This window comes from Eriocheir sinensis, chromosome 61 (assembly GCF_024679095.1).
Source record: "Eriocheir sinensis breed Jianghai 21 chromosome 61, ASM2467909v1, whole genome shotgun sequence".
Taxonomy (NCBI): Eukaryota; Metazoa; Arthropoda; class Malacostraca; order Decapoda; family Varunidae; genus Eriocheir; species Eriocheir sinensis.
The window spans coordinates 6,775,604-6,797,574 of record NC_066569.1 but is presented as its reverse complement, the minus strand read 5'-3'; the positions used below and the strand labels follow the sequence as shown (position 1 = coordinate 6,797,574).

Sequence of the window (21,971 nt, the reverse complement as noted above, 5' to 3'; positions counted from 1 at the left end):
ACTGCAACATTGGCAGAAACAAGGTCAGTGACCCTGGTATTGCCAATAGCTGCTCCACAATGGCTATGGCCCACAACTCTGCCATATACCCAGTCCATACAAGTGTTGAAAAATGATGGGGAAAGGACGCAGCCCTGCCTTGCTCCCACATTCATGGGAAAGAAGCTGGACAAGCCCCACACACACTTCACAGCACTCAGTCCCATGATACAGACCAGTGAGTAGACCAACAGTCCTTACAGGAATCCTGCAGAGTTGCAGGAGATCCCGCAGTGCCAAGTGACACACTGAGCAAACATCCTCGTGATTGACATAGGCTGCTGGCATCCCATGTCAAAACTCATGTTGGCATTCCACCAGTACACAAAGGGCTAGGATACAGTCAGTTGTCAACTAAATATATACATAGCATACAGTAGACCCTCTGTTTAACATGAAATAGGTACTGAAGAAATTTGCCTTTGATATAATTTGAAAATTAGCTTAAAATGCATTTTTTGGCCCCATAGAGGGCCTGAAGGTAATGTGAATAAATTGGTCTAAATTGTTGTGTTTAGGCACAGGTTCGGTCATGGATTGTGGAGCAGAGATGTTCCACTCCAGCAGGGTTGCTGCGCCTTGAACCCCTTGGTGTGTGGAGGCTAACTATATTGGAAGCACGCCATGACTATGAATCAGTGACCAAATCTTGGATTTCCCTGACAATCCCACCAAAAAGTTTGACAAAATTATTAAAAAATCTGGCAAGAAGCCTCTTCAATTTTCCTCCTGCCTGGTTGAAGGAAAGCCGTTGATATATTTGCAAGAAAATTTCTGTCGGAAAACAACTTGCACAAATAAATAAAATTAAATGAATTATTTATTATTTTATACATAAAATATAGGTATGCTGAGAATATCACTAATGTGTTGACAAAGAATAAGAATTCCTAATTAAAGTTTGTTGGTCTTTACTGAGCTTTGACTATGTGGTTTGAATGTGGCTACTGTAAATTATGTTTTGAATGCAATCTTTTTTTTGTCTGTGTTTCACACAGTGGAGTATTTTTCACCAATAGGTAATACTTTGTATACTTAAACATTTCAATAAAATATACATTTTCTTTTATGTGTCTTGGAACTTGTACCAGTAATGTCTTCCCCTACAGATCAGCAGTACTGGTGGTGGTGCGGGTGGTGGGGGAGGCCCAGCTAGCAGCAGTGATGGTGACGTGCCCTGCCAACCTAACTCTGATAAAGTAATGCAACGGGTTTCACTAGTCGGACATGGTCAAATCCCTCAGGATCTTGTCGTCCCTGGAGCAGAAATAAGAATTTTTAGCGTGCCGGGAGGAACAGCGAGTTCATTTTTTGAAGACAGTCAGATGACCCGTGTCTTAGAATGGACACATGACCTCTGTATTTTATGGATAGGGAGTAATGATGTCACAGAAAATACCTCCACTGAAAAGATCATAAATAATATTGTGAAAATAGTTGAGGCGATTGAAGACAGATGCGAGGCAATAGTGCAGGTGGTTTTACTTGAGCCGCGAGTATATCCCAATGGAGTTCCAGTGTCAGAGACCACGTACATGAAGGTACAGAAAGCCGTGAATAGACGCCTTAAGAAAGTGTTGGCAGGCATTCGCTTCCACCACTTCATTTCAAGGTTATATAGGGATCAGCTGGCAGAGGATGGTGTTCATTTTAAAGAAAAGGGACGAAAGCTTGTACGAAGTTTATTTACAAAAGTTATATCAGATGAAGTACTTAGGAGCAGAAAAAAATAATCAGCTTTGACAATTGGGTCCTTCACTGAGCTGGACCTGCCATGTGGTGGCCCTGCTGGAGCCTCTGCCAGAGCCAAGCGCTGCGGCGTGCTGGGGTCCAGCGAGGCTTAATTGACATTTTCTGTACCACACTAGCAAAACATTAGTTGTAATGGTCGCTGTCATGTTTACACCAAAAATCTGAGTGCTGTACAGTATTCAGGTCATTCTAATGAACACTGTTGGCAAAACTCATCGATGTACCCTCTAACACCATCCCGTGGTTAATAGGAATGCATCAGTGCGGTCTCTTGGGTAAATATTTCCGTCATGCAAGAAAAGAAAAGTCAAACAAGTCTGGCATGGTGTCATGCTCTCACAGTCATATAGTAGTGGTGGAAGGTAGTGTTGAAAATTTTGCCACTCAACATTCCTCCGGCTGGAATGCCCGTTTCAACACGATGCATTCCTCTGTCCCTCCAATCAGAGCGCGGGAGGTTGTTTACACTGCTGCTAAACATATCGTACGCTGCCGGCAGCAAGTATTAGACTTATTTCATATTTCTAATTTAACTCATAATAGGCTACATACATCTTTAGCATCTTATAATATTACATTCACTATAATGAACTTTAAAGGAACAACATAGAACATGTGACGATTGTTTGTGGGAAAAAACATTTAAATTTCCTATTTCTTGCATTTCCCCATTTCTTAATTACTACTAGTAAGTCAAGTGTCTCTATACCGTAGCTATGAAAAAAATATGTGATTTCTAAATAATAGCAAAAAAATAGTAAGAAAAATTATTTGAACGTACATATTTATTTTGGTAGTTCCACCAGGGCCACCAGATGGCAGGTAGAGTTCAGTGAAGGCCCCAGTTGCTGTTAAAGGAACCAAGTCTTTGTTTCATTTTGTGTGCCAAAAACAATGCTCACCTTAATGGTATCGGCTGCAAGCACGCCATTCCTGTTGGCTGTCTTATAACTTCAGAGATTTTATATTGCAAATAAAAAAGCACAAATGAATAATGCAGCTGTCCATTTCAAGTTGTCACAGTAAGTAGGCGAGAAGTAAAGACACACAGCCGACGCCACAGCTGTAACGGCCCGAGATGCTGATAGGGACAGTGAAGGGCTCAAGCCCTGAGGCACCATTTGGCTTGATGGTAGTGTCTTCCTCAGTCTTAGGGCTTGAGTTTGCATGCCGGGCAGATTGTTGGGGGGAAAAAAAATCAAAATAGATCAGTTCTCTGCTTCAAGAAGTAAAAATACCCACCATTACAGAGTGAGCATTGTTTTTGGTATTTGGTAGGATGGACGATTGTGTCTAACTTTGGTAGTGATGAGACTCGTGCATGTATTTGAACCCCAATACTGTAGTATCATTAAGGACATGTAAATACATTCCTTTTCTGCCTCAGCCTCGGCCACACGCCGCTGTGTGTTGGCTGTGGTTCGTGTTAAGGAGCGTTGTTGTGAGTGCAGTCCAACATTTACCCTCACGTTGTGCAGCCTGCCTTGTTGGGCAGGTGTTTCATCACACTACCATTTGTTTAGCGCACCAGTGTCACACCCTTGCCCCGCCAGGGTGGGTGTTGGTGTGTTCCGCCACAGTAGTGTTACACACACACTGGATTGAACACAAAATGGCATGCTTAGAGGCACCAGAAACCTTTATCATTGTTTTTATTTGTTACACAGCCTCAAACATTGGTGTGTCAAGACTTACTCTGTTAGGAATAGTTTTACCATGAAGGAATGCACAAGATTAAGAGTTGGACAGACAATTTGCATTACAATAGTTCAAATATTAAAATTGGCATAATCACTAATGCGGTTTTATTATAAAGTGTTGATTATCTTTGATATTGTGGTGCTTTCATCCACACTTTGGTGATTCGATTCAGAGATCTGGTTTGCTGGTCAAACTGACAATGGTGATCTTGACTTCGCAACCAAATCTTGATCATCTTGGATGTTTTGGTGAGATTTTTGCTGATGTCGACATCTCAAAAGTTTTTGACAAAGTCTAGCACAAATCTTTGCTTTCTAAACTACCCTCTTACAGATTATATCCCTTTCTCTGTACTTTTATCTCCAGTTTCCTTTCAGGCTGATCTATCTCTGCTGTGCTAGACAAGTCAGTGTTCTACCCATAAACCTATCAACACTGGTATTCTGCAGGGCTCTGTTCCATCTCCCACACTTTGTCGTTCATTAATGAATGTTCTCTCCAAAACGAACTATTCCATTTACTCCCACTCTGATGACTTTATTCTGCTTTACTCACCATAACACAAAACCTTACCAACAGGAATTCCAAGACTTGAGGCTGGACGCTACAGGACACTTAACCTCTGACCTTACTTTCATTTTTGAATGGGGCAGAAGGACTTTACTTTCATTTTTGAATGGGGCAGAAGGAACTTGGTGTCCTTCAATAACTCAGTTTCTCCACCTGTCAACTCGGCACACTCTTCCACAGACTGAGCTATCCCAAATTCTTTGATAACACTCAGCCGTCCCCTTCTTCTACACTAAACATTCTCGGTCTATCCTTAACTCAGTATCTCAACTGGAAAATTCCATATAGTTTAAGCTCAAGAGGTGGCGCTGTGGCTCCCGAGGCTGGCTGGCACCACCTCTGACACTGTTACTAATATGCTTGTGTTCCCGTGAGCCCTGCCCCAGCCGGGACTGTGGTTTTGCTGCTGTTCCTGCTATTTCCGGAAAGAAGACAATGCAAAGGAAGATGCATGCTGCTAGTGGTGTTGAGGCGCACTGCGGGGAGGGACCACAGTCAGCGGCCCGCCAGTCGCGCGTCGGCAGCCGTGAGTGGACCACGCGACGCCCCGCCGCGCCGGTGAGGCTCGGAGCTGTTTCTTGTGTTTCATCTCGCGTCTCGTGCAGGGCGGAAATTTCCGAGCCGCGCCAAGGCGTACGCATAAACACGACGTTGCTCTTTTTAAAAATTATAGTTTCAGTTTGAAGTGAAGGCAAAGCGGCTTTGACGGGATGAATTCGCATATTTTGAAAGGATTGAAAATTTAATGTTGAAGTGTAAAAAGACGCATATTTCCGACTCGCGCTGCGGCACACGGGACACACACACACACACACACACACACACACACACACACACACACACACACACACACATCTTTATCATTCGTTAGTTTCCGAGCCCCAAGCATAGGCAAAGTGAATTTGATGCGAGTGACTTTTTAGATGCGGTGCTCAATCCGACCCCTGTGCTCAATCCGACCCCTGTGCTCATCACTCGTGTCTCCCGCTGGCGTGGATGGGCCAAATTTGATGCTCCAAATTTGAGATGCTTTTCGAAATTATCGGTGTACAAATATTACCCAACTCCTACGTCCCTTTCCGCAGTCAATGCCTCAAAATTAGTGATGTAGTGATCTATGAATATGAGTGACATTGATTTGTAGGTTTACCAAGGTGCCTCTTTCTGGTAGGTACGTATGAGACAAAGAAGGGGTGGGGGGGATAAGGACCGGAAAGAAAAAAAATTAACAACTTGAGTGATTGGTTCCTGCCCTTTACCCTCATTTCATTTATTCCTCTTACATTCGCCCGTCTTGCGAACGAGAATCTTGTGTTCTTTTGAATGATTTGGATGTAGCCCCTGAATATTCAGGGGCTACATCCAAGGCATTCAAAAGAAGAACACAAGATTCTTTTATTCTTTATAATATATAGTGTTGTGCAAGGAGCTTAAAAGAGAAAACCATACGTGAATATCCTGGTGTATTTAGCTTGTGAATGAGGAAATACTGATAATTCCTCTGACCTCACAATTATGGACATTTTTTCCCCACAGAGGAACTGAGACAATATATGAACATAACTTTTTTTTTCTGAATGCATCAGCATATCAGGCGTATGCCCGCCCCTTTTTATCAGATGTGTGTTGGTATATGGTCTTGACTATGGGTAATTTATGACCCTATAGTCCATCGAATCTAATTTGAGCCTTTGGGCACGGCTCCCCTGAGCCGCGCTACTGCCACATCACGCCATCACTCCTCAGAGGAGCTCGCTACCCCCCCCCCCCCTCCCTCTCTTATTTACGTTATATATAATATCTTTTGCTTGGCTGTGCAGGTCGCGAGAGTGAGACCTACTTTAGTCTTCCGTGGTGGCGGAAGGTGAATGGTGCGGCACCATCGCCACGTTGCCAAGTGAAATGGAAAGTTTACAGAGTCGTTCTTTCCCTCACCTCCCAAGCCATTCATAACACCATGCAGTTGTATTATGTATATATATATATATATATATATATATATATATATATATATATATATATATATATATATATATATATATATATATATATATATATATATATATATATATATATATATATATATATATATATATATATATATATATATATATATATATATATATATATATATATATATATATATATATATATATATATATATATATATATATATATATATATATATATTATATATATATATATATATATATATATATATATATATATATATATATATATATATATATATATATATATATATATATATATATATATATATATATATATATATATATATATATATATATATATATATAGGGTATCACAGGGCTCAAGTTAGAGGCGATCGACTATCGTCATATATATTGAAAAAACACACGGGAACCCGATTAAGTTCCTTCGTCGCCTATGGAAATTGTTGGGAGTCGAAAGCGTTTGAGAACACAGGCTTAAGATGAGGACTTTGGCCACGCGCACCTTAGCGTATACCCCCAACTCTGTTCTCGAAAATATGGCTCGACTTTTGCATGATATTTACTTTGTTATATGTTAATACGGTGATAATAAATGACGATCAGGGTCATACCGATTGAGGATTTTAGAGGATTTTATAAATGAATAGGCCTGGGAGCAAAGTTTTCCTCTCAGATTACTCATGACTTAGCTCCTAATTCCTATGATGACTCGCAGAATCGGGACTTTACTCGTAAGTTAGGTCCCGAATCGCGTGAGGTAAAAGTTCCCCGGAGTGTCTTTAACTCTTAGCGACTTAGGAATAAACTTTTAAAACACTGACAAGCACCACGGCGGGAATGGCAGCACCCACGGAAGAATTTTCGTACTCGGCATGAACAAACATAGCTGGTGAAAAGGTATAGATTAGATAGAGATCGGATAGGGAGAGAAGAGGAGGGAGGCTGAGTGCAATTTGCTAGCTTGGGTGGCAGTGGTCGACAGCGTCAGCCCCTCACATCCCTCCCTCCATGACACTATTGTCTAGTTGAGAATCATACGGTTGTAAATAACACAATTGATATTAAATAACCATCAAACCATAAATATTCATCATACAGGCTATAATTTCGCCTACATTATTGAAAAGAAACAAAAGCGCAATTTCTTCTTTGAGCTGTCTGCTTACGAGTAAGATTGGTCTTGTAAGAAACCTCGGAGAGTACTCATACGAGAAGCGGCCTCCTACGAGTACCCTTACGAGTCTGTTGCAACGGCCCAAGGTTTTCATGGGTATTTTCGTTTGTGTGTGTGTGTGTGTGTGTGTGTGTGTGTGTGTGTGTGTGTGTAGTTCCTCCTTCCGTCCGTCCCTCCCCTGCCTGCATTGCAATCACCGCCACCCCTGCCTGTTGTCTGTTTCCTTCCTCCCTCATTTCCTCTTTCCGCGCTCGACCTTGTTTATCCACGTGTGTATCGTTTGCATTCACCCTTTCTTTCTCTAGTCCTTTACATTCCCCCCCCCTCCATTCTCCTTCTATTACTACTACTACCTGCTTCTTCCTGTACTACTACTGCTAGGTACTAGGCTACTACTCAGTGCCGTTTCTAGCCTCTCTGAGGCCATAAGCTGGATCTCTTGGAGCCCCGCCTCTTTGTCCACATTTTTTCCCCAGTGTATTCACCCTACAAGTTATATCCCTGTCCTTGCAGTGTAACATCATGCACTGTATAATCTTTTACTCTTTTTTTGAAAATATGATAATGAATGATCAATGATAGCCAGATTTTTCTTATATATATATATATATATATATATATATATATATATATATATATATATATATATATATATTTTTTTTTTTTTTTTACATCGCAGCCTATTGCGCCGTTAGGCTTCCTCACTGGTGGGTCCTGATGGTCAGCCCAGCCCGTTGTGGCGCAGGCGAGTGTTTACAGTGGCGCTATCTTGCATTGGCTCATACTACCCCTCGGAGCTCATCTTTGAGCCTCTCCTTGGAGAGATTATCTAGAGTCCGGGTTGATAGGTGGTCTTCAGGGCAGCATGTGGGTAGTCTTAGGCCACTCGGCGGTGACTGAAAAATCCCAGCTGTGTACCGGCCATGATTCGAACCAACATCCCTCCTGGATCTCCCGAACACGACGCCGGCACGCTACCACTCAGCCACCGCCTCCCCAATATATATAAATATATATATATATATATATATATATATATATATATATATATATATATATATATATATATATATATATATATATATATATATATATATATATATATATATATATATATATATATTGGAGTCTTCGTCTCATCAGCTCTCCTCTTACTGACAGCCTTCTACCTCTTAAATTCCGCCGCCATGTTGCTTCTCTTTCTATCTTCTATCGATATTTTCATGCTGACTGCTCTTCTGAACTTGCTTTGCATGCCTCCCCCCCTCCCGCGGCCCCGCTGCACACGACGTTTTGCTCATGCTCATCCCTATACTGTCCAAACCCCTTATGCAAGAGTTAACCAGCATCTCCATTCTTTCATCCCCTTCACTGGTAAACTCTGGAACAGTCTTCCTTCGTCTGTATTTCCTCCTGCCTATGACTTGACCTCTTTCAAGAAGAGTGTATCAAGACACCTCTCCACCCGAAATTGACTTCTCTTTTGGCTACTCTACTTTTTACTTTAGTGGGAGCGGTGAGTAGCGGGCTTTTTTTTTTTTTTTTTTTTTTTTTTGAGCTGCTGTAACATTTTATGTGCTTAATTTGTATGTCCAAACAATTATGTGTCTTAGGTTTCTATCCGTTTATCATTCCCAGTTTGTTGTTTTCACCATGGCAACCGCGAGGACACACACACACACACACACACACACACACACACACACACACACTCCATTGTTTGTTTTCACCGTCACTGAAACGCACATCCGGTGTGTGTGTGTGTGTGTGTCACCGTCAGTCCGTCCGCGCGCGCGCGCGTTGATACTGTACTGCTTTTAATATAATCAAGTTGATGTTAGCTCTTTCCCAAGTGTGGATGCGCGAGTAGGCCTACATCAACTTTTTTTTTTCGTTCAACGTTTAATTTGTCAGTCAGTCTCCGTTACCCGCGTGTCGGGAGGCCCACCCTGGGGTCACGTCTCACGGTGCTGGCGGAAAACAAGTGGAGGGCGGGGCAAGCTATTCAGCCGTCGGTTTCACGCTATAATTTCAAGTCGAACACACACACACACACACACACACACACACACACATACACACACCAAAAGTATCCTGTCCTACAGAAGTGAAAGTATTACTTCCTACTGTTACTTCTACTGATAATAATGATAATTATTATTATATAATGTGGATTATTGTTGACAGTTGTTAGTATAATGTATTAATAACAATGACTGAGCGTCAGTACTAGGACGCCATCTTTGAGGCAGTGCCTGGGAACAGAATTGTGACGATTGACTGAAATGAAATGTAGGATTTGGTGTTTCCGGCGCTACCACGGCCGCCAAAGTAAAATTTAGGGAGGGCGTGGAGGACACACCCAACTTTTTAAAAGGGCGCGCGCGGTGACTCTGAAAAAGGAATGGTAAAATTCCGAGGCGGGGCATTGCCGACAACGGAAAACAAGTTTGAGTACGTGTTCAGCTTTTTAAGGCTATGGCTCAGGCGGTCGCGTGCTGCAGCCGCCGAGACACTGCGTGCGTGGTCCTTTCCCCGAGCACAGCTTCAGGACGCGCTGTACGTGTCGTCAATCTTATCGCCGAGTCTGCCTATAGAAGTCTGAAATTATAATCACTTTTGGAAACCACCTTAGAGTATACCCACATCTAAATAACCACTTTTCGAATGTAGAGTGCTAGACCAAAGTTGTCACTTTGTGGAAACACCAACACAAGTATCCTGCAGTTGTCAAAGCGAAGGAAAGCCTGTGTTCGTGGTTTTATTGTCCGTCATCTTGTAATACAGGTCTGTGGGATACACTCGATCGCGGGTAGCCAAGAGCAGAGTTGTCCAGCGGCCCAAAAAGGTCGAGGCGGATGTGAAAAGAAAAAAGGTTGTTTCATTGAAATAGCCTGTATTTATTCTACATGGCGCGCCACCCACCGAGAGGGACGATCAGTAACCAAGATCACATCACCTGACATGCAACATTTCTTCCGGGTGCATTATCATTCCCCAGACTTCAGCCAAGGGGACGCGGCACACCCAAGGCACGCCGGCGCGTGACAGACGGGGACGCGCTTCCTTCCGCTATGAGCCAACAAAGTCAAGGTCTCGTGCACGCTATTGAGCCACCGGGGCGCAGACCTCCACTGAGTTGAGTTATTATGGACATGGTTTTTTTTCAGCATTTACTCCATTCGCATTTAAAATCCCGCTCAGCCAGTTGACGTGCAGCTCAGCTCACTCAGCTATTCATCCTCCCTTTAGTGCTGACGGATATGTGGGTGAAGGAGGTAAACAGGTAACCCGGATGTCACACTTAATAAGGGTTCAAGTAGCATTATAACAACATTCGCATTACTGTTAATTCCGACCCCTGCGGTGATGGTCACATTAGGGCGGGGCGCGCGACTGCTGATGATTCGCAAGCTTTTTTTTTTTCTTCCGAACTCTACCATTGTTCAGCATCGGGCGAAATTAGAACCAATCAGTGATCGCAGTGAGTGCGGGGGTACTGGGGTGCTGCTCGTGGGTGTGCCTCTTGGTAGCCGGAGGGTCAAATCCGTCAAGATGGCAGGCTACACTGCCTCCTGAAACAGTAACCTCTTGCAATGGTAAGTACAGAGTCCAGGGCCAATCTACATCCTCTGTACAGTACGAGGCTGACACAACACAGTGTTTTGTTAGTGCACCACAGGAGGAAATGGCTCTGTGTGCAAGCACCAAGTTGCCTGTGCTATTATTATTATTATTATTATTATTATTATTATTATTATTATTATTATTTAGCCAATATGACTATCTGGCTCCAATAAACCTCTGAAGCAACTTTCTTCAGGAACATTTTTTTCACTCAGCCACGGTCGCGACTTGCGAGCCGTCGCCTGTTTGCAGGAGTGGAGAATACTCGTGGCAGAACTGTTCTGCTCAGATCAGCACAGGCAACTTGGTGCTTGCACACACAGCCATTTCCTCCTGTGGTGCTCTCACAAAATCCTGTGTTTGTGTCAGCCTCGTACTGTACAGAGGATGTAGACAGGGAGGCCCGAAGGGAATGCAGTTGGGGGGGGGTAAGGTAAACTATGACCAACTCAGTCATTTTATGACCAACTCCAAACTGGCGAGCAAGCGCCATTCAACAAGGGGGTTTTAAAACTCACCTTTTTTAGGGGCATTTTTAAGGCCTAAGTAGGGACATTTATGAGTCTCAGATGCTTTTCATTTGCATTTAAGAGTATAATAATTTTGGTCATGGCCCATGACTTAGGCCTTAAAATGCTCTAAAAGGTGAGTTTTAAAAATGATGTGCATGGAAGGATTTGGAGGATCACCCAAACATAGCCAGCGCTAACCCCTGCAGGAGGCTGGTTCAAGAGTGATGATACTGAGCCAGTATACAGTTCCGAATAACGCAGTCGGGCCATCCATGCTCCCTGATCCCTCCCCGCCTGTGGCCATTCCTGCCTTAAAAAAAAAAAATAAATAAATAAAAAAAATAAATAAAAAAAAAATTTGACCAACTCACTAGGACTTTTTGACCAACTCCGACCAAACATTGGGGGGGTAGTGACCCCCCCCACCCCACCCCCGCTCGGGCCATCCCTGGATGTAGATTGGCTCTGGACTCTGTACTTACCCTTGCCTGGAGAGGTTACTGTTTCAGGAGGCAGCTAGTGTACCATCTTGACGGATTTGACCCTCCGCCTCCAGGAGCAGCACCCCCGCACTCACTGCGAGCGTTGATGGGTTCTAATATCGCCCGGTGCTGGACAATAACAGAGTTCGGAAATAGCGATCCGCGCCCCTGCACCCAAGATCTTGCCTGCACACCTTGCGCCGTGACGTGACTGGCGGCGGCGTGCTATTTTGCCTACCGGGAACAAGTCAAGGGCAAGGCCAATACAAGATGGAAAAGGTCCAGAACACACAGCTTATAAAAGAAGACAGGAAGAAGCCACGAAGAATAATCAAGTTAAGTTCGAGAGGCGTCATGGTTCTTACCTCGAGCAGCAATATATTGATCTCATGAATCAGCCGCGCGGCGCTATAGTTTCGGGCCTGCGAGGCGCCGCACACATGCTGGCTCAAATGTTTCCTTGCATTGATTCGTGTGTGAAGTCTCCCCCCGATGTTCGGATGTTAAATTATGATTGGTTAGATTTGATGAGTTTATTAAAAACAAAAACCTACTTTGCACGCTTCGCATCGCTGTGCTCGGCCTCGGTTGTCTCCAGCAAGACCCAGGCGGCGGCGGCGGCTCCCTGCGCCTTGTCTGGCTGGGACGTGTTTTTTTTTTCTTCGTTTCGGTGGATTCAGGTGCCAATTCTCAGCTTATTAATATTCTACTTAGTAATGAGTAGTCAGCGTCTTAAATAGTACCGCTCCTGAAAAGCTAAATTTTCCGTGAGCGGCTCGGTGAGCCTCGACGCTCCGGCGTGCCTGCCAGCCCTGCCTGGCCCAGGCACGCCGCGGCCTTGTGTGTTGGTAGAGCGGACACCGAAATGCCTTGTGATGAAAGTCGTGCTCACGTGCTTGAGGGAAAGAAGGTTTGATGTTTCATGAAGTGGGTCGAGTGAGGCAAGGACACCCTCGGCCCGCCCACCCCTTCCCCTCCCTGCAATGGCCGCTGCCACGCCCGCGGAATGTTTGCCCCCCAAGGCCACGTCCCTGGCCCAGGCACACCGTCATGGCTGGCTGGCAGTGTTACACCGGCCCCACACTATGTACCCTGCTCCCCCCCCCCCCCACCGCCATGGCCTTGGAAAGTGGAACTTGGTGCCCCCACGATTGTTTTCTCAGCCCCACACGCCCCCGCCCCGGCTTGCCCATGGAAATGGGTGTGCCGAAGAGTGATGCCCCTCCCCGGCACGACGAGGAGCTGGGGCACAGAAAATACTGAAGCCCGACGGTGGGTGGCCATGTGTCTAGGTGACGTGCCAGGTGACGTGTTCAGTGTGGGGGTTATGACGGCCAGGAGTAGGTAGGGGGCATAGTAAGCTGCCTCAGAGATGTTGACTAGAGGTAAACATATTAATTGGTACAAATGTGTTTATCATCAAAATATTGAAAACTTAATATTGTAACTCATAATTACGAATGATTGACAGTCCTTGGTTTTACCTGATAACCCCACTGAAAGGTTTGATGAAATTATATAGAAAATAACATGAAGACTTTGCCTCCGATTGGTTAAATGAAAGCCATTGAGATTTTGCAAGAAAATGCTGAATTATGTAAAAAAAATTGCACAATCAAGCTAAATGAAACAAATAACTTAATTTATTTTTATTATACACAAAATATGACAAGAATTATAACACCCTAGAAGAGTTGTTGGCAGATTGTAGTACGTTCCATTCAACTACTATTGTCAACACTTGCATCTACACAGAAGCCAACAGGGCTCGTATTCAAATTTCAGATTTAGAGTTTGTAGTTCATGGAAATTTTATTCCCAATTCATGTTTGCTTATTTTTATTTTGAGCTTTGCTTCTTCTGTGGTTGAATGTGGCCATTGTAAGGCACAAGAGCTATCCATTCTTAAGTCATTTTGAAGTCATGTTATTGTCACTTTACACAATGGAGGATTTTCCATTGATAGGTAATAGTTCTATTTAAACTTGTGATAAAATAGTACCTTTTCTTTTGTGTCTTGGAACTTGTACCCGTATCACCACTAGTGTCTCCCCCACAGATCAGCAGTAATGGTGATGATGGTGGTGGTGGGGGAGGTCCAGCTAGAAGCAGTTGTGGTGGTGTTGGTGGTGATGGTGGTGGTGACAGCAGCCGCCCCGGTCACCACCTTCCTGGCCGTGGCTAGGGACATGGCCCCGCCACCCCTGGTCACCTCCTTCACTACCAAGACCAATGGCACCACCGTCTCTGCCAACCTGGCTCAGTGCGGACAGTTGTGTTTTGCTGCAACAGTTGAGCGCTGTTTGGCCTTTGTGTGGCGGCCACTCACTCTGCCTGTTCTGGTGTGTATACTGCACAGGGTGACGAGGACTGTGGACAAGTGTAGGGTGATAGCTAGCCGTGGACTTAGTATGGCTGTACTAGTCCATTCCAGAAACTGTCAAAAGCAGTACTTAATGGCAACAGCTGCCAGCTTGCCATTCCTATTGGCTGTCTCGCAACATGCTGTAAAGATATTTTATTTTGCAAAGTAAATACCTTTCCAATCCCTTCAGTATCACCAATACTACACAATATTCCTTCTTTTTGTATAATATAGCCCTATTAATTACAGGCTTATGACTTAGAACCAAATAATTATTGCTACCTGATGTCAGAATAGTATTGACTCAACTCCACTCCCTCAGACCAGCACCAACACCATCAACAGTAGCAGTGGCAGGGAGCTTGGTTTAGAGGGGAGTTGTGAGTTCCTGTCATGCCTGCCCCACCCTGCCTCCCTCGTGGCCTACCCTGGCGCACAGCTCTTTGTGGTCAAGACCGGAGACTCTCCCAGCCCTCCCCCGGCCTTCAAGCCCAGCCTAGGTGAGTAGCTTAGATATCAGGATGTGCATTTGGTAACTACATTAATCTATTCCTTTAGATATATCGGTGAAGGACAAAGAAACAAACTGATTAGACAAAAAACATGAGGAAAACATAATCACCCTCCTCTTCACATAAAGGCAGACAATGATAATCACTTCATAATGTACGTTTTAGATTGGTTTACTTTTATTGGAATTACTGTCCCTTAGTTTAAATGCCTTGCCTTTGTTTTTTACAGTGCCAGAGAGCTACTCCATGGCATGCACCTTTGCCTTCAAGGTGTTCAGTGTCCCAGAGCTGAGCCAGTGGCAGGCCTCCAAGCACTGTGCCCAGGATGGTGCCCGTCTCGCTGTGTTCAAGGTGCGTGGCAGGACTGGACGAGGGATCATGGTGGCCACAGTGATGAGCAAGATGGGACAGTTAAAGTTATAGAGCTTGGGCTTATTGCACTTGTAAATGGAGGGGTTAAGGAACTATTTACTCGATGATAAAGTAGGTTGAAGACTATCAGTTTGTAAAGAGCAGTCAGTTTACTAAGAGAAGTAAAGGCACCATTTTTAGAGTAGAGGCTTAAATGAGGCATGGTATTTTGTTTATGTTCATGCTTTTATCTTTCATTGACATTTCTCTTTTAAACAATTCTTCCATCCCAACTCTTCCTTCTCTCAGAGTTATGAGGATGAGGCAGCAGTGAGTTTGGACGTCAGACACACAGAGTCCTACTGGATTGGGCTGACAGACAGCCAGCGGGAGGGTACATGGCGCTGGGCTGACCGTAAGTCATTTGTGTTTGTGTGTATTCGCCACGGTCTGATCATGTGTTGGACTCGCAATCGCTGGCAGGTACCCTCTCGACATGAGCAAGTGCTCTTTATCGTTGATCTATGGGTACTGCTAGGACCTCACACACCACACACCCCATCCCCCTTGCTCAAGGGGGGACAGTAACCACTCCTAGTTAACGGAAAGAATCTGGCCTGAGCGGGCTCGAACCGCCACCCTCTCAGACTGTGAAGCCTGGCAGCACAGCGCACTAACCAGTTGCACCACGGGAGTCTGTAGTGTGTGTGTGTTTGTATGAGGTGGTGTTGGTGCTGCTGCTATTAATTGTTTACCACTACGAATGATGTGCGGTGTGTTATTGTGCTCAGGTCATCTCTAACCTGTATGTGGCAAGGAAAACCAAACATCACTACATGACCTCTCTGTGATTGGTGGTTGTCATGAGATCACTTTGATGCCCAGGGCTCAGAGGAAAACAGTAACTTCTAGTGTATACTCTTTGTGTGGCCTAAACTTTCTCCTATTTTACAACTGATGAAGGTGATCATCTAATCCAGGAGAGTTCTGTACATAGTTGGTCGTTGTATAGTGAAAATAATGCCGGTGTAGTTAATTGTTTCAGAATGAGTGCTGCTGCTGTGCACTAAAATTATCATGATGCTGCAGGGAGTGAGGTGAAGTATTCCAACTGGGACACTGGCCAGCCCAACAACTTTGCAAGGGGAAGGGAGGACCAGGACTGTGTGGTGCTGTTCAAGGGCCGCTGGAACGACCGCCAGTGCCGCCAAACCTTTGGGTTCATCTGCCAGGTGCCTCTGCTGTACCGCTGACACACACAGGCACCAATAATCTAAGGTAGGCTATAGGTACTGCCACTCAACTAGTCCGTGCCCCCTCCCTAACCGTCCACTCAGAAGCATTGGTCAGTAATCTTGTCATGTTCACTTCTGACCTCATTTAGCACCAGTGGGTTATTTTCCCTTATCAAACATCTTATCAGTCACTATCTTCAGTCAATACTGGTCCATTGTCTGCCAGGGAGTTCCTGATGTGAGGAAAGTGACTAACCCAATTTAGTGACCTCATTAGGGTTGGACCTTCAGTTATTGTAGGTGTATACTACCTGGCAGAGAGTAGTATTGTCAAAGGTACAGTGTAACATGGACCCAATGCCCGGTAAAGGTGACTCAAGAGGCAGAAGCAGAGAAAGACAGTTTATTATGTTACCTTTACAGCAGTGGTAGTTGTGACTGTGCATGGGAGCCAGCCAGACCCCTGAAGACTGCACGAGATAATTACTGACGACAACAGGATGCTGCTCTACATCTAGCAACAGGAAGGTACCCCGTGGTGGGTGCCTTCCCCTTGCTGCAGCCTTTCCACCCTCCAGTCATGTTTGTTCCTCCTCCACAGCAGCCATAGGCCAGTGTGTGACATGTTAGATTCTACTGATATGCATGCATCAACATTTCACATGTGCACCGGTAGTGTTTGCTTCATGCAGTTGCACAATGTAGAATCACTAGTTTGTACAGGTCACTGCATACTGACTTCAAAATAGGTGAATCCCTTCCCATTTCTCTCACTACTGCTTACAGGTTTTACATTATATTTACAAACCCCAGTTACCCTGCCCACCCCTTACTATATAGGTTTCAGAGGCTGTGTTGTATAGTGTTTTGGGAATAACTTTGTTAAAGTTTTGCATCAGAATAACTTGGCAGAGTATGTTTCATATTTTGTTCTGTTTTTGTCAATATGATTTGTTAAAAAGATGTGGATACTTTAGGCACCTGTATGTAAAGGTACATAACTAAAACCCAGCAGATGCCTGAGCTATCCAGCTGTGAACTCAACAGCGGAGGTGTTGAGTATCTTGGCAGGCAGAGTGCTGGGCTCGGTGCTGCCACAACTGAATGAATTATACGCCGGACATGTTGTTGGCCACTGCACAAATGCACAACGCTGTCTCCACAGAAAAGTTTGCTAGCCTTGCAAAATGAAGGACTTCATCAGCTGGGTTTTAGCCTTACATGCCTCTTGTAAGTGCCTTATTTATTTATCTACATCTTGTTAAAAATCATACTGACATAAATGGGGCAAGGTCTAAAACATGCTGTCAAATTATCATGCTTATCCAACACTGTCAAAAAGTTATTCCTGAAAATTAATTTAAAAGTCTGAAACCCATGATGAGTCAAATAAATCTTCCAGTAATGTCCAATTTCATGGCTCACATCTGTAATGCCTCAAATCAACACAGTGACCCACATCAGGCTTTCAAGACAAGCAACACAGCTGTTTTCTGTCATCTATTGTTAGAGAGAAGGGGGAAAACATTCCTCTCCTCACTGCCTGCCTGATTACAGCCACATACCACTCTCCTTCCCTTTTACTCCATGGCTTCAGCATAAATAATAAGTTGTTCACAATTAGCTGAGGATCACACACCACCAGGGTTGTTGCTGTTATCTGTTATTCACAAAATTATTGTGAATTTATGCTGAAGCCATTGGGGAATGGGCGAGATGTGTTGTATGGCTGTAATCACGATGTCGTGTGGAGGTGAGAAGTCTCTCTCTCCAAGAAAGATACATGGATTGATGTATGAACAGAGAAGCTTGTCTCTCCTGGATCCAGCACAGCATTGATAAATGTAACCCCAGGTCGAAGGAGTTTGTCTTGAGCGCCTAAACTTAATTACAAACTTGATATATATGACCTGTACAGCGTGAGTCTATAGTGTGCATACTACACGTGCCAACTCTTTATCTTACTAACATCTGCAGCTGTATGTGCACATACATGTTGAGAGATTAAATTGTACACTACTGCTGACAGCCAACTAGCATGTATGGCTGGGTCAGAATGTCAGGTCACTTTCAAGGACACGTCTGACAAGTCATCTCTTAAGATCTTACATGTTTTAAAGCAATCAACACTTTCCTAGGTGTGTGGTCTGTCAAGGATAGTGCAAACTCGCCTTATCCATCCGAAATTGCTGCCAAGAGCCTCTAAACATCACCTGACAGATCATTTCTGAGCCCAGACATGCATGCTCCTGTACAGAGGGTGTATCATAGGTACAATACATATAATCTTACAATGTACTTAATGATGCACCTCTCAGGGCACACTTTTTTCTAACCAAGGTCTATACTTATTCATGTCCTAAGTGTTAGCCCACAGCTGTCCACAAGAGTGGAGATACTTAGGGAACACGCCACACCGGCCTGCAGTATCTATGTACATTATTTAAAGCTGTAGTGGCCCAGCCAGCTGTTGTCAGTCAGTGTACAAGTATCAATCAGCCTGACACACACTTGAGAACTTTGGCATGGTGAGGATGAACCTGAGGCAGAGCACAATAAACACATGAGCAAAGCCAAGTGGCCCTGTGTTTCCCTTACTGACGCCAGCCTGGCCGGGCACGACAGACTGGCTCCGCTGGACTTGTTGACCAAAAATAGGAATTACTGTCTGACATAGTTCTACAGAAATTATCATAGACATGTTAAGTACATACTAAAAATAAACACTGAACAATGTATCAAAATCTTAAATAACAGAGGTATGGAAATTCTGGGAAGGTGACCCCATTCCATGTGGTCCCTCCAAGTCACAGTATCACAATTTGATTTAAACTCAGGCATGCCAGTGCTGCCCAGCATCCCAGAGCAATGTTCCACAGCAGCAGAACAGCACATATGCTGCTGCTGCTGCCACCATTGCTAACTTATTCTAATGCATTATAACACTTTGGTAGTGAGAACTGAACATTTCTCCACAAACACGAAAAATCATAAATATAAGTATAAAACTATTGTAGTGTCCTTATCATAGTGCAGAAGCAGATGACACATGCTGCTACTGTCTGGCCCGATCACGTCGCATGGACGCAACCAAGCCACATCATGGCAAAACTAATGCAGTTCCTCACCACAATAAATGTGTACATCCATCAGTGAAGGGCTGCACACAACCACCAGAGGCATCGGTACCTTACTGGAGCTTATTCAACTCGTGGACAGTGGCGTGAAGTAGGAGACGGAAGGGTCCAGTCAGACTGTTCCCAAACACCTGCCTGATGCAAGGATAGTTCTACACAGAGTCACAGACTGATCAGGTTATTGGCTCCACCAGTCCCGGGAAGGAGAGCTGTGCAATACACCAACAGGATATGTTTGTCATGCACACACCAATCCAATAAGAAAAGACTTGGATCAGGAAAACAATGACTGCAAAATATACCACAGCTATAAAAAGGAGTGTCAAAATAATGTTTAACAATCTTTACTTTTAAGAGTTCACTTTTATACCTTGGCTTAATTTTCCGTAGAAGCTCTTTTTCCTGAATATTAGCACTCAATGGAATGGTGGTTATGAATAGACAGACAAACCCTATCTGGCATCTAACACTCTTGCTGATCCATGTCTCACGCATCAGCTCCCACCGACACACACAATCACATGACCACACACACACTGTAAATTACACCTTATGAGTTTATACAAGTTACTCTTATTTACACTATCTACACACATGCACTCTGGAGTAGCCCTTACACATATGGGCAAAGACTTCCATACACACCAGTGACACCAAAACACACCATAACATGTTGCCTCATCCACACTAATCCTCATGTCAGTTGTCGGGGTGCCTGGTAACGGACAGTCAGAGAAGCATACACAGACCTTGTACGACATTTGAGCAAAGATACACAAGGGAGGCTAGGGAGTGGGTCTTGCACGGGAGATCCTACGCAGGGAAACATTCACAAAAGGTTCCTGGGGAGTCTTTGGCTGATAGATAGATAGGTGTGTGTTGTGTTGTGCGGTGTGTGTGTTTTGTCTCATTCTATCCCTGTGTTTCATGTACATCTCTTCTTTTCTTTAGCACCTAACAATAAATTAAACAGCATCTAGAACACACACACAGTCCCTCTTATCCAACATTCTTATATAAATCCCCAAAAATACTGAATTAAAAACCTGATTATAAGACAAAAACTTTGAATTAATCTTTTCCTAATAAAACTTTGCCATTTCTTTGGAAAATAACCCCCAATATTTGTTTTACTATCTTCCCTTAAAAACAAACAGCTGCCTTGGTGTGTGTGTGTGTGTGTGTGTGTGTGTGTGTGTGTGTGTGTGTGTGTGTGTGTGTGTGTGTTTTTGACATGGATGGTAACTATAGAAGCACACAAGACAAGAATACTCTGGTTCCTCTGCAGCCCTGCCACCGCACGCCTCTGCAATGTCCATGAAGGTAACAGGACTTGCACCACTCAAGCTCCACAGTGGGGAGTCACACATCGTCCGTAGCCTGCAACACCAGAGAGCCAAGGCCGCAACACAAAGACAGGAAGAGAAGAAGCACATCAACTGTACTGTAAATGAAAGGTGGTAATAGTGAGAGATGTCAAGGTTCTGAGTTTCACCGTATCTTGTGGCGATAATTCTTGGTGGGAGTGAAGGGATGAATACTCTTGCTTGCATAATGAACTTGACATGTCTTCCTTTGCTTCAGTGATGGTGTCCTTGGTTACGTGGTCCAGGAACTGTTAATAAGGAAGCTTTCAGCCTGAGCCACATAAAAGCGACAACAATTTCCATTCAGCCCGAGAATGAGCAGCATACATAAATTTTCCATCTTCCTTCACTCCACTAACGAACATGTCCTTGATTGGCGTGGTCCAGGATGCATTAAGAAGGAAGTGTTCAGCCACAGCCACACAGTAGAGAGGCATCACTCCACCCAGCATGAGTGGGTGGAGGAGCAAGTGGGAGGAATGAACCTATCACAATAAATAAATATCAGGAGTGACTTGCATGAAGGCTTGGCTGAACTCGTCCCCCTTCTCAGCATTACTGGCACCCAAACAGAAGACACCTGCCAGGCTTCAATTCACATCTCTGAGGAAGACTGGCACTTGTCTGTCCTGTACGTGCCATCAGTGTTCTTTAACCCAGTGGAGGTGCGTGGGACCTCTGCTATTAGTGTCTTCCGCCCCTCTCATCATGCTACTCCTCCTTGATGTTGCTTGTGTTCATGATGGTGCCGTTCATGACCTGCGCCGGGAGCCTGAAGGTCTCGCGCTTCACCACAGACATCGCCAAAAACTTGAACCTGAAACAACGAACACAAAGGGATAATCAGATACTAGATACTAACAAATGGAAAATTAGATATTAGAGATACTAAACCAAAATTTATACATCAATCAAAACAAAAAAGCCAACACCCTGAAAACAAAGAAACAAAGTAAATATCTATTGAGTTATGTGACTAGTTTGGCTTTTTATTCTATTTCTTGGGATGGAGTTAGTTAGAGGTGCTGGATTTTCAGAGTTGTCAACAAATTATGAATGGAGTCATAAAAAGCTATAAAAAAATCAACAAAAACAACTCACAATGCCTTGAAAAATGGGTAAAAAAGGACATATCAGACACATTATTGCCCATGAAGACTAATACAACAAG

The 21,971-nt window shown here is 44.0% G+C and overlaps 3 protein-coding genes across 9 annotated transcripts in view; 2 read left to right on the top strand and 1 right to left on the bottom strand.

Moving 5' to 3' along the window:
- The window catches only part of LOC126986286 (YLP motif-containing protein 1-like), a 54,585-nt gene extending 51,000 nt beyond the window's left edge, over positions 1-3,585 (top strand). For all 4 annotated transcript variants that reach the window (XM_050842256.1, XM_050842255.1, XM_050842254.1 and 1 more), the window contains one exon: positions 1,149-3,585. In XM_050842256.1, the coding sequence (XP_050698213.1) occupies positions 1,149-1,772 (624 nt within the window). In that variant the 3' untranslated portion in view covers positions 1,773-3,585. The remainder of the gene's footprint in view (positions 1-1,148) is intronic.
- Positions 3,586-3,774: 189 nt separating this feature from the next.
- LOC126986289 (collectin-12-like) lies at positions 3,775-18,156 on the top strand. Of its 4 annotated transcripts, none has more exons than XM_050842263.1 (7): positions 3,775-4,620; positions 13,893-14,175; positions 14,521-14,698; positions 14,940-15,061; positions 15,371-15,476; positions 16,151-16,339; positions 16,720-18,156. In XM_050842263.1, the coding sequence occupies exons 1-6, from the start codon at positions 4,514-4,516 to the stop codon at positions 16,312-16,314; spliced, it is 960 nt and encodes a 319-aa protein (XP_050698220.1). In that variant the 5' UTR covers positions 3,775-4,513; the 3' UTR covers positions 16,315-16,339; positions 16,720-18,156. The 4 variants fall into 4 exon arrangements, with proteins under 4 accessions (XP_050698220.1, XP_050698221.1, XP_050698218.1 ...); XM_050842264.1 differs by lacking the exon at positions 3,775-4,620 and adding an exon at positions 11,867-12,513; XM_050842261.1 differs by lacking the exon at positions 3,775-4,620 and adding an exon at positions 12,558-13,105 and having other exon boundaries at positions 16,723-18,156.
- LOC126986288 (protein LMBR1L-like) overlaps positions 16,686-21,971 on the bottom strand; it is a 53,721-nt gene continuing 48,435 nt past the window's right edge. The window contains exon 11 of the mRNA XM_050842259.1: positions 16,686-21,617. Within this exon, the coding sequence (XP_050698216.1) occupies positions 21,512-21,617 (106 nt within the window). The 3' untranslated portion in view covers positions 16,686-21,511. The remainder of the gene's footprint in view (positions 21,618-21,971) is intronic.

Bases quoted from the DNA above. Each gene is read 5' to 3' on its own strand.
- LOC126986289 (XM_050842261.1), top strand. From the start codon at position 12,840: ATGTTTGCCCCCCAAGGCCACGTCCCTGGCCCAGGCACACCGTCATGG. The intron at 13,106-13,892 runs GTGGGTGGCCAT...TCTCCCCCACAG, and splicing joins GAAAATACTGAAGCCCGACG to ATCAGCAGTAATGGTGATGA. The intron at 14,176-14,520 runs GTGTGTATACTG...CCACTCCCTCAG, and splicing joins CACTCACTCTGCCTGTTCTG to ACCAGCACCAACACCATCAA.